At 42.8% G+C, this 12,332-nt stretch overlaps 1 protein-coding gene across 9 annotated transcripts in view; it reads left to right on the forward strand.

Annotated features, from left to right (window-relative positions):
* Positions 1 to 1,602: 1,602 nt before the first annotated feature.
* RBMS1 (RNA binding motif single stranded interacting protein 1) overlaps positions 1,603 to 12,332 on the forward strand; it is a 154,933-nt gene continuing 144,203 nt past the window's right edge. The window contains exon 1 of one of the 9 annotated variants that reach the window (XM_035570124.2): positions 1,603 to 1,698. Coding sequence is in view for 6 of the 9 variants with exons in the window: in XM_035570026.2 (XP_035425919.1) it covers positions 8,500 to 8,574 (75 nt within the window). In the remaining 3 variants the exon portion in view is untranslated. Of the gene's footprint in view, positions 1,699 to 8,185; positions 8,575 to 12,332 lie in introns of those variants that run through there. The other 8 variants (XM_035570143.2, XM_035570109.2, XM_035570026.2 and 5 more) reach the window with 8 other exon arrangements.

Raw genomic sequence — 12,332 nt, forward strand, 5'->3', positions numbered from 1 at the left:
TACATTAGTCCTGTTCAATATTTGTACAAATATATTACTAAAGATGACTCATTTAATTTTATTACTCCTTTTGTTTGTTTGTCTGTTTGTTTTCACAGTTTGATTTTACTTCTTTGTAGATGTTCTGAATGCCTGACTTGATTTTAAGATGGTGAATATATCCAGAGTTTGTCAGAAAATCGGGAATCAAAACCCATCTAACATTCATGCTATTCAGTGACAGTGATTAAAACAGAAAAATATGAAAGAAAAATATGGAAAGGTGGAAGGGCTGAATAGGATCAAATATGTCAGTTACTTTTCAACATGGCATGCCTTATTTTTCTTTTTAAATACAGCCAAGGAAAAACAAAGGAACACATTGAACTTTAATCAGCATGCAGAGTTGCAGTTGTACAGGCTCTAACTCATTATTAACCCAACCACAGTCATGGTGATCAGTGGAAAGGCCAAAATCTGGACAGGCTTTCAGAGAACACTAAACAATGCAGTTGCGAATGAGCCAGGAGAAGTGCAGGTCCAGGAGGTCTGCTGAGAGGGGTGGGATGGGTCTCGGGTGGGATGGGTCCCCTGGGAGCCTGCAGCACTCGGTGGCGGCAGCCTGGTGTGCCCTCTGCCTTTTGCCCTCAGCCAGAGCTTCCTGTGTGGCTTACAGCAGGTCGACACGCTTCTGGCCTGAGCCGTGCAGCTGCTCCCCGGTTGTCACAGGTTCTTTGGGTTATGCAGAGGAGTCTTGGGCTGTAAATAGCCTCCAAATTGTAATAAACTAAAACCTAGAAAACTTTGTGCATTCCTAGCGTGAATTCCCAGCATTTTAAACCAGACGTCATAAAAATATGAAAATCCCAAGCCATAAATCCTAAAGATGATTGCTAGGGTTTGAAAACACTTGCTAGTCTCTAAGTCCTCTGAGGAAAAACTGATGAACATTCTTCATTGCTAGAGATGTGTTGATTACAGCTCAGGCTTTGGCTTGTTTATTTACAGTGTTTTTAGGTCCCCTAGGAGCATATTTTTGGTGGTTTGATGCCTTTGTGCCTCCCCTAGTGAAAATGGAAGCAAAAGTGCATCAATTTATACAAAAATGAATCAAAACTCATAAAATGATGCAATAAATATTGCTAGCATCTGACAGGAATATTATCCCACGATCAGTGAGTACATTCTTAGGTTTCTCAGTGGATTAAAGCCCCAGAGACCAGAAATGGAAATGCAATATCTTTATTTGGGTAACTTTCCAGCAAAATAAATATGCATTGGTTTATAAAGCCTTGTTGTGAAACACAAGATCTGGAAAGAATTTTTAATGCTAAGATCTTTTAGCATATCCATTATACTTTAGCATATATCTCAAATAATTGTTTGATAGCAGAATGTTTCTGACATGCGTGAAATCCTAAGGAAGAGAAGAACCAAAGTAAAACAAAAATCTGATCTCTAGCACGGAAGTGTGAGCTTTACTGCCTGCGCTGAACACAGAAAAATAAATGAAGTTGCACAACTCAGCTTTGTCAGTGCTGCATCACTTGAGAACTATTTTAGCAGGGAATTCTGGGGCTTCCACAGCAGGGTCATCAGCAAGAATGAATCACTCACCGTGACTCCGCTGAGCATCTGGCATTTCATCTAGAAGACTGTGAGAAGACAGAAGGGGATTCAAAGCCAAGGAGGAAGCTTCCATTTTACAGCAGATCAAGGGTGATGACACTTCAATGTCTTTTTTATTAATTATGTGGTAGAGACACAACACCTATTAGCTCTGAAGAAATATTTCACTGTAAGCATTAATTTGCATGTACCTTGGTCTGAGTGTTCAGCATCTACAAATAGTTTGTGAAAAGCTAACAAATATGAACAAAATATGAATGAAGCTCAGATAATATGTGAGCTAATTTAAAATGGCAATGTGTTGTGGTCCTTTTGTGAGAAAAACATTTTCTCCATGTGTAGAAAATCAAGTAAAAATAGCAAAGACAGATCTGTTGAGATACGTAGAGTTTAGGGGGTGGGTTGTATGGCAAAGGATTTTTAAAATTTATTAAAATGCTTTATTCTCTGATTTTATTAAATTACAAATTTAAGACATGAAAAGTGTTGAACTTGATATTTGTACAGGTAACAGAACCTCTGTTCTTTGACTTAACCTGCTTTCTGATGGAAAGAAGGCTCAAGCAATGGTTTTATCTGCTCACCACCTCCTTCTTCATCCCTTACCCTGTTGTAACTTTTGAAGCCTTTGGGCAATTTCAATCAAAGGTAATAGTGGAGCAGAGACAGTCATAGACAGGATGGTCTGAAAAACTGCATGAAAATCAGTAGCTGAGAAAAGGTGAGGAAGCTGCTGTTCTGCTTGGGAGCCCAGCAAGTGGAGGTCAGCCTGGGCAAGCTGGACAGCCAGTGCTTGAACAAAATCATCTGGTCTGTATGTACAGCCCTCTCTTTGACTGAGCAGAGGGTAAGAGACAGCTGAAGGTATTGGAAGGGTGATGGAAGGAATAGGTGGTGTCTGAGACATCAGAAAGAGTTGTTGGATATTTCATAAGCTGCAGAACTCATCTAAAATACAACCGCGTTTGGATTGGAAGGCTTGCACTTCATACTTGGGAATAGTTTTATTCCAGAAATAAGAAAGTGTAAGGAGATTTTAGAATAGAAGCCCAAAGGACATATTCTCCCCTTTTATTCAGAGCTTGCTTAAGATATACCTCCAGACAGTGTAAAATGTTCCTAAAGTCTGCAGGAATAAGATGTCAGTTATCTATGTTTATTGAGCTTCAATTTTTGTTTGTGTGAGAGGAATAAAATGTTTGTTCTGAATTATCCACGAATATTTAAAATCAATAGTCTGAATTCAGTCAGGACCAACTGCCGCTGGTTGGTCAAGCTGGTAGAGAGATACCCACAGGAATTCCTATTCTGCTGCACCCAAAGCAGGCTGGCCTTGGTGTCTTCCCCATCTGCTCTTAGAGAATGCAAAAGAATTGCAAACACTGCCATGAAACTGAGGGAACGTCATCATGAAAGAATCATAGCTGGTCAGCTTTTTATAGAGGCATGATTATTCTCCTCCTCGTTCATCGGCTTGCACAGTGAAGACAGTATTGCTAGAGAGACTCCAGGCTGGTTAGGAACGGCAGGGAATGGAATTTTCTCATAAATAATGTATGAAATAAGTTGGATTTTTAACTACCTCCACCTCTGATGTACGTACTCCTACAGTATAGCTAATTTTTGCTGTCAGTGAGAAGGTGATTTAAATAAAAAGTACATGTAGTGAATAGCTATATAGAGGTGGACCAACAAGAGGTGCTTTACAGGTTTTATGAAGAATACTGGAAAATAAAATAATAATAAAAAAATATTATGCAATCATCTTTATTAGCTAGGCATCTTAGGGTGAAGTAAACCAGAATACAGAAAAAAAAATCAGAACATGTAGTGCCTATATGAGAAAGGATTCTCTCAGACCTATGTAAACATGAAGAAAAGGTTACTGCTGGCAATCAGTGTAACTGAACTCATGGTGATACATTTAGCTGCGAACACAGCCATGATTTCATGAGCAGTCAGTCCAGCTGCATCCTTTGTTGTCATCCATCGCCGGTAACGGCAGCACTGCCTGATGTACATGAAACTTCATGAAAAGCCTGAAAGTATGTTAAATACTGATATGTTAGTGCCTGCTAAATACTTCAGCTGAGCAACCTTAGAATAGTGCCTGGCCTTGTATGTTTTATAAAACCAAATTGCACTGGCTGCAGCTGTCAGGAGCAGCTGACCCAGCGCAGTACAGGGCTCAGCTGTAAGGATAAACAAGGGCATGCTACATTCAGCGGTGTTTCAGTGAAATGTCATTAAATCATGGGAGCTACTGTAAAAATACAGAATTGTAACTACTCTACTGAAATAAATATTTAAGAATTTGCTGAAAGAGTTAATAGCCACTAAGTCTAGAGAGTTGATTTAATTGATGGAAACAATCAAGTGCTTTTCATCTTGGTGGCCCATTAACAATGGTCGTTTATTTAGCCTTTGTGCTTAAGAGTGTGGCCTACTGCGACCTGAATTGAAGAGGCTTTCATTTGTGTTGCAAAGCAGTCAAGGCCATATGATGGGGCTAAGGGTGGCATTACAACAAGGAGATTTTGCAAGTAATTGGAACAGCGTGTGTTGGGGGTGAGGGGAACAGCAAAGAGGCTATTGGTCGAGAGCTGAAATTTAGCTGCATTTCTGGAGCCCTCATTCACCACTCGTTGGCATTAAACAGATCTTTGGTTTATTATGTGTGTGTGTGTTTGTGAATTAGGACTTGGCACCTGGCTTCTCTGCATCCACTGGTGATGCGCTGCCATTGCTTCTATTTTTTGTGCTACCTTTATGGGAGGGCACTAGGCAGAGTCCGAGCAAATTATTCCTAAGCCTCGCATTGCCTGCAGCCGGACTGTACAAGGCAGACAAAGAACAGAAGAGGGTGAATGTTTGACACAGTTTGCAAACTGGGGAAGTAAGGCACAGGGTAATTGAGTGACTTGCTCACCCTCTCACACACATTCTGTGGTAGATCTGGTAGCAGACAAAGCTCTCCCAAGACTCGAGCTGGTATCTTGACCAGAAAATAAATCCTTGTTCAAATATTCCTGACTGTGTCAAAGTAATAACGATTTCAGCATAAACATGCCTGTCTTTTTCAGCCTAAACTAGTGTGACGACCTAAATTGGTACAGAGTACATCAGTTCACGTAGTTCCTGGAGTGAGGTGGATTAAATATATTTCACTTCTATTCTGCATTGCATTTGACTTTTTCTGCCTTAGGGCAGAATTCCTAATGTCTAAAGTAATCTGCAAAGCTTAAATGGGATTTCTCATCCAACACCCTTAGAGCCAGTGGATAACAATTGATTGGCTTTAACCAAGCTGCCCTAAAACTCCTCCGACACAGCAGCACACAGAGCGCTTCTCAGGCTTGAGCAGCAACAGCCCAACTGTGTTTTCATCATATTTTCATCTGTCCAGACCAGACGAGTTAGGCCATTACTATGATAAGGAAAAAATACGAAAAAAAATCAACCAACCAACCAACCAACCACCAATATTGTCCCATTGATAGTGAAATCTGGCACGGTCAAAATCATGGATTACTGTTTTCCCTAACACTGACAAAGCCACAGTACATTTGTGTTGGTGTGGTCTGTAGGAAGGCAGTTTTTTAAGCAAAAAAACTCTTTTTGTTGTCCTACTGGTTATCTGCTAGCCTTCTTCAGTGTTTACTTTCCTTCTTAATTCCATACTTTGTGTAGTGTGTAAATGAGAGAAGCATTTTTAACCTTGTGAGCATTTGATTATGAAGGCAAGAGTTAGTACTGCCAGACAGTGTAAGCAGTTTTAATTTAGAAGTGTTTGTTTGCCCTTGCTGTGAACACAGAATAAGCAATTAAAGGCAAACATTACCATCAGTATAAAAAGTTAAGGAATCAGTCACTTGCTTTTAAGTTTCTACTGCAATTCCATCCTGTCTGTGTCACACAGCTTGCATTCCTACCACTGAGTTGACTGAATAATCAATGTATTAGTAAGGTACAAGCAGAGACTGCTCTGAGCAATACTAAATTAAGATTGTTTTGCCCAAGAATTCTTCACTGTTCTCTTCTTAATAAACATTTTCAATACCATTTAAAAAATGGCATAAAATAACTGTAACTGAGGCTCATGTAGATGATTCCAATAATTATATTTTCTATCCTCATTTTAATAAAAACTGAGCAACATTTGCATATTCTCATTAACTGTCAGTGGGATCACTGCGCCATAAAAGTTTGCAATAAGTTGTGGGCTTAATTTTTAAATTTACAGTGATAAATATTAAACTATCAATTTTGACCAGCTTTAATATCAGCTTAGCAAAATGAATCAAAGCAGATATTCCAATCGAAGTGGAACCTGGATAAGAAAATACTCTGGTTGAAAAAGGATGTAACCAAACTGGCTTCACCCTTACATTAACAGATCATTTTTGGGGATGAGATTAAGCTTTAGAGCAAAAGACTCAGTTTGGGAATGTACTAAGTCCCTACATGGAGTGACTGGGAAGGAACTTGGAGCTCAGCTTTAGCTGTTGCAGTTGTAATCAAATACTTTCTTAGCCAGATTTCTTCTTTCATCACTTTCGGGAGCCGTTGTGGCAGAGTGCATTGCTGCTCTTCTCACTGGCAGCCATCAGCCCTTCTCAGTAACTTGACACAATTAAGCTGGAGACTGTTGCAGTTGTAAATGCTGGAACGATATAGGCTGCATTTCCCCCTCTCCTCATTTCCTAGAGGTTTTTTTCTTCTGGATGCTTCTCTCCCCATTCATGATTGCACAACATCCTTATGACAACTGCAGGAGTTGTTTATATGAAGTTGGATTCTAGGAAAACACTCTTCTATTCCTAGCCATTTTTAGTACAATGCGTGTTTTCTTTCAAATCTCTTTCATACTCTTTCCTTCTCCTCAAGGAAAATCCCCACAAAGTCAATCCATCAACTACTGGTCTTTATTTCTTCTTCTTGCTTGTTCTGTTTTTCTCAGAAAGAAACTAAGTGTACTAGCACCCGTAACCTGTCAGCTCAAGAGAGGCCAGCATCACATTCTTTGTAGTTCAACCGAGAACTCCAGACCACAACTTGGCAGTTCCTAAAGCAATCTATAACAATCTCATCACGTATCTGGGCTGTGGCAACATATTTCCCCATGAAGCTGTGAAACTTCATTTCTGCTGTCCTCTCACCATGCACTGCCCCGGAGCCATAGTACCTTGTATTCTTCAGATATAATTTCAGCTTGTATGCTTTTTCCACTGCGTAAACGCCAGTATAGTCAACTGAAGGCAGCTGATTTTGGCCATGGCCATTCCAGCTTTTGCAGATACACATTCTCAACCCTCCCACCTATGTGGTATTTCTCTTTTGCTCAGCTTTTCCCCAGCTTTAATCTCTGTCCCTCCCACAGGAAGTTACCGCAGTGGACACAAAAAGATTACCATCTCAGCCTTTTTTGTGCTCCCCCTTCTTTTCGTAGTTATTCTAGTCATGTGTTCACCTAAAACAACCAGGCAAACAAGAAACAAACCCCAAACCTCCCATGCAGCTTTCCTGGAGAAAAAGCCTTCTCCTACAGACGCAGGTAGTCTTTTAATCTGTGTGGCCTATAAAGGACATACACCTCCCTGGAAAAAAACTGTAACGAGATCTTAATGGCTAGCCAGGTGAGCTGCAGTGGCACTTGGATCTGCAGCTCCCTGTCATTGCTCAGCCTGCACCAGGGATTCATGGCTGCAGAAACGCTGCCTTTGCTATTGCACTGGGATGCACAAATCCCTAAGTTTCTAAATCCTTCTTTCCGCTATTGCTGCATTTAGCTTGGTTAACGCTAATATATTCCGCAGTTTTGGTGAACCTGGCATGTATGTTTTATTAATAAAACAGTGCAGCGAGACAAAAATGGCTGTGATTAATGTGACAAAGAAATGGCATCTGCTTAATATTGTGAGGCTCAGTTTATCATCGGGTAGCAAAGAGCCACGGTTGTCAGAGGTAAGCGTGCTGGGCCAAGTGCCTGTATTACAAATAACGGCAGATTGTGGTGTGCTGCTGGTCCCTGCTTCTGATGCTTGGGAGATTATCTTGTAGAGTGGAAACCCAAGTGAAAGAATTGTAACTCTTATTGACTACAGGAGGATTTTTTCCCGTTGGAGAAGGAGGCGTACTCAGCACAGCTGGCAAAAGTACAAACGCAAGGACGGGCCGTGGACCAGACGGAGCACTCGGTCTGCTCTTGCGGCTGCTGTTCTCTAAACTGATTTTAGCACTGCAGTCCCTCCCGCTGCCGGCAGATAAACGGACCCTCCGCTGCCAGGCAGACCCGAAGCCAGACGTACTTTTCCCAAATCGCCTCCCGTTCTCCGCCGAGCCGCACAAAGAGCCGCGGCGCTAACAAAGCCCCCGGCTAATTAGGTCAGAGCCGCGCCGGCTGCGACCACCGTCCCCCCCCCCAACCCCCAGCAGCCGTAGCCCCCCCTCGACTCCCTGCCACGGCCCGGCCCGGCTGCCAGGCGGCTCCCCCCTGCCCCGGCCGGGCCCGGAGCTCTCCCGGCGGGCGCCGAGCGGGGCCAAGCGCCGCCCCTCGCCCCCTCCTTCCCCCGTCCCCTCCCTCCCCGCCGCCGCCAGCCCTGCCCCGCCGCCTGGCACCGCCGCCGCTCCGCCAGCCGGCCCGCCGCTGCTCGGCCTCGGCCGGGCGGGGACTTGGCAGCGACTCCCGGGGCCGGAGGGAGAGCAGGGAGAGCGCCTGCCCCCCGCTGCCCGCTCCGCTGCGGCTTTTGGGCGGAGGAGGAGGAGGAGGAAGGTCTGGGCTCGGCCGAGGAGCAGCCGCCGCCGCCGCCAGGGAGGAGAGAGACGGAGAGGCGGCTGGAGCCCCCCAAAGTGCCCCCCCGTCCCTGCGCTGCAGGCTACATTTCCAGCTTCATGGGCAAAGTGTGGAAACAGCAGATGTACCCCCAGTACACCACCTACTACTACCCCCAGTATCTGCAGGCGAAGGTAGGGCACGGCGCGGCGGCTGGCCCCGCTCCCGGGCGGCCAGCCGGGGGCTGGGGGGTGGCGGTCACCTTACGGCGGGGGACGGGGACAGGAAAGAGCCCGCAGCTCCTTCCTGCCCGCAGCCCCCCCTCAACCGGCCCCGCTCCTGTCTGCGCGTCCCCGAGCTGCCCCCTCGCCTTCCTCCCGCCCTCCTGTTCCTCGCCGATCCCGGTGGCTTCTCCCCCCCGGCCGGCCCGCTGCCAAGCCGGGCCCCAAACTCCACCCGGCGGGCCCCAAAGCGGGGCCCCAAAGCTCTGGGGGCTGGGGCCGGGCCGCCCCGACGGGCCGCGGGTGGCAGCGAGCCCCGCGGCGGTCACCGGCTGGGTGCTCGTCGTCTGCGGGCTCGGAGCCTTGTGGCAGGCACAGTTCAGGAAAGTGGCTTCAGAAGGGGTCAGGGAGCCGGCTGGCGATGGCTGGTGCTGTACGCGCTTGGCTGCTGGTTGCAGGAAAATTGATTTGGGGAGTTCTTGTGGTGCTTCTCCAGCTCTTTCTCTTTTTTTTTTTTTTTTTTCTCTTTCTCCTTTGAGTCTGTAAGGGCAGCCAGCCCCACTGCTCTAGAAGCATCATACTGCAAACTGGCAGATGCAGAGGTGGTTGCATCAGCTGTCTGGAACATTTAGCATAAGCCTCTCCAACCACCAGTGTCACTCCTCACAAATCAAAACAGACCCATATGAGGCTTCAACGTGTGAACTTTTTTTTTAGAGGTTATAACTGTGGTGTGGTTTTCCTCTTTTCTTTTTTCTTCATTTTACTTCTTTTTTCGCTATTGAAGTGTCCAGCTTGTGTGGCAAAAAGAGGACAATTCTCTTCTCCTCTTTATCTGCACCTATGATAGGCTTCTGTTTATTGTGCCCTGCGTTACTGTATTGTGAAATGTAGTTTATAGTGCTTGGCTGAAAAATAAATTCAGTTTGACAGTCATGAGACGTTTTACAAGTCAGCAATGAAGAGGCTTTGAAATGTGCTTTCATATATAAAGAAATTGACAGGAATAAGATGAAGGTCTTTAGGTGATCTGATGCGACTAATTAGCTCTTAAATGCGTAACTGACATCAGGCTAGATAGCGGAGTATGTAGCCATTTAAAGATGATGCTGCAGAGTAGTCAGTTTGGATACGTATATTTCAATGTGTTATTTTTAGGAAAGGTACAATGCCTGACAGAGCCATTTGCATCTCTCAGCTGTATGAGTACATAAATAGTCTCAAATGAAAAAATGTCTTTGTTCAGAAGCATTTACTTTTGTGATTTTCTGTGGCGTTAGTAAGTTACGAACCAAGTACATAACATTGAATATACATAAAGCAATGTCACTTGGCTTTTTTGACCTGTAAATAATTGAAGAGGGAGACAAGCTGTAATAGCTTACTGTAGTTATTAGAATATGATCCTAGAAATCCATGATCCTTTGAGAAAGCTTGATGGACCATCTTTTGAAAATGTTTCCTGTACAGATAATTTAATATTGATCCGTATTACAGTCAATGACATCTTCAAAACGTCTTGCAGTCTTTGCTATAAAATTATACAGCCTGAAATCACATTACTTTGTTTCAGCAGGGAGAGCGAGAGCACACGCACATTTAACCTACACACATGAAATCAAATATTTGGGATCTAAAGCTTCCTATTTTAAGAGATCTTGATTTTAAAGAAGAAATAAAAGAAAAAAGATGGCCCCTTATTGTAGATAGAAGGTCTAGTAACCGAGAGTTTTGATATTGCAGTATGCAGAATTCAGTAGTATAAGAAATCTCCTTGTTATGGATCCTGTCTGAACATATAAAAAAAAATCATTTAATTCATCATTTTCACTTGTTTTATTCTTTGGGTCCTAAAATGAACCATTGTCCATTACATGAAATATTTCACTAATTCTGGAGGTTGGCTTTTATCAAACACAAATTATGATAGAACTGAGTAGCCTTTGCTGAATGTATGATGGGTGATGGTACATGATCATACTGAGGGAAGGAAGAGATTTTGAGACTAGAAGTTTTGCTTCCCATCTTGTCCTTATTTAAGTGATGATGGAAAATCTGCTGACTAATAAGCCACGAATCGATAATTAGGAGATGACAGGAGTTGCTTGAAGATGTTTTTTTTTTTTCTGTAGGGAGTTTAGAAAATACCCATTAGAAATTGCATGCATTGCTAATGGTTCTTTGGGGTGAAATGTTGATATGGTCAACTTTTAATTGCTACAAAATATGTTAGAGATTTTAAAAACAGATTTTATGTTTATCTGTTATGATCTTCACATTCTTATTCATGAAGTATTCAGGCTGTTTCAGTCATATTTTCTGGGAGGAAATACAAACTTTTGTCGTGATTCAGCACCTCCCTCCCACTGGGAGTTCAGCATTAAAAGACATTAGGGAAACCATGGACTTAAATAAAACGAACAAAATAAACACTGGAAGTAGGTGTAAGGCCTTTAATATGAAAAAAATAATTATGGCAATGGAAAGAGTTTGAAATGGTTACAAGTTAAAGCTTTTAAGACCTTCATTTTCTGGGCTGCCACAATTTTTGCTCTGTTTTACTCAATGTTTGACATACCTATTTTGTGTGTGTCTTCTGATAAATGTACGCTTTAGGACAGCTCCTGTATTGCAACATTGGTGTATCAGAGAGCATCAAAAATACTTTCCAAGTACAATGGATGTTTCTTCATTTCTGATGAAGAGATTGTGTATGTCAACATTTAGAAAACGATGCTAATTAAAACGTATACATTTTACCAATGCTTAAAGACCTCTCTGACTAGGAGTAAAAAAGACCCAGGTGTGCTCAGCAAAGTGATGTAACATTTAGCAAGGCATTTAAAGTGCAGATAAGCAAATATAAATGTACATTGCTAGGCCACAATCTGTTTGTTTTGGTCAAGATAGAAATATTAGTGAATTTCTGCTTTGTTTTCCTTTACCTGGATATCAAAAGGAATTCAGAGACACGACGGACACAATGATTTACAAATAAATCGTGCTAACTGCCTGTGTCGCTGGTTTTTCCTTGGACTGTAACGTGACAATATAGCTGTCTAGTTCTAGTGATAGACTTCAGTATCATAAAGCAAATTTCTTTGGATAAGAAAATGTTAGTAGAAAAAGGCAATGTTTCCTATGGATAGCATGATTTATTTAAAGTGCAGGCGTTTCATAGTGATGGATAGTATGTGATAGTTGATTTTTTATTTTATTTTTATTTTTTGTATGGCATTAAATTAGAACAACTCAGAAGAAATGAAATCTTGTAAATTTTGCTAAGCTACCTTACAGTGTGCTTCTACCTCTGTAATTTGGTGGCTGCATAGTCAGTACCCTGGCAGCTCGGAAAAGAACTAATATTTCCAGAACTTTGTGTTTGTAGGCAGTTCTGCAGACTGATGTAAACTTGTAGTGAGCAGGCAGGTTCTGCCATGTCAAAAACGTATTTTCAGGCTGCCAACATCAAATTTTAAGAGGGGAACGCTGAGTTTTTATGCAAACCTGTTGATGGCAGAGTAAGTGGGACATCAGTTAAAAGGGAACTTGCGGTTGTAACACTACAAAGCAGATGTGAAACTTTCATATTAGGAGACACTGGGTAATTCACGGTTTAGTGTCCCAGGTATGAAGCTAAGAGACTGATGTAGGAGCTGCTGGTTCTAAAGCAGAAGCTGTAGGACCCTCTAATGGTTTGCTGCTCATGAACGCCTTTACTCACAGCTTTC

Source organism: Cygnus atratus, chromosome 6, assembly GCF_013377495.2.
Source record: "Cygnus atratus isolate AKBS03 ecotype Queensland, Australia chromosome 6, CAtr_DNAZoo_HiC_assembly, whole genome shotgun sequence".
Taxonomy (NCBI): Eukaryota; Metazoa; Chordata; class Aves; order Anseriformes; family Anatidae; genus Cygnus; species Cygnus atratus.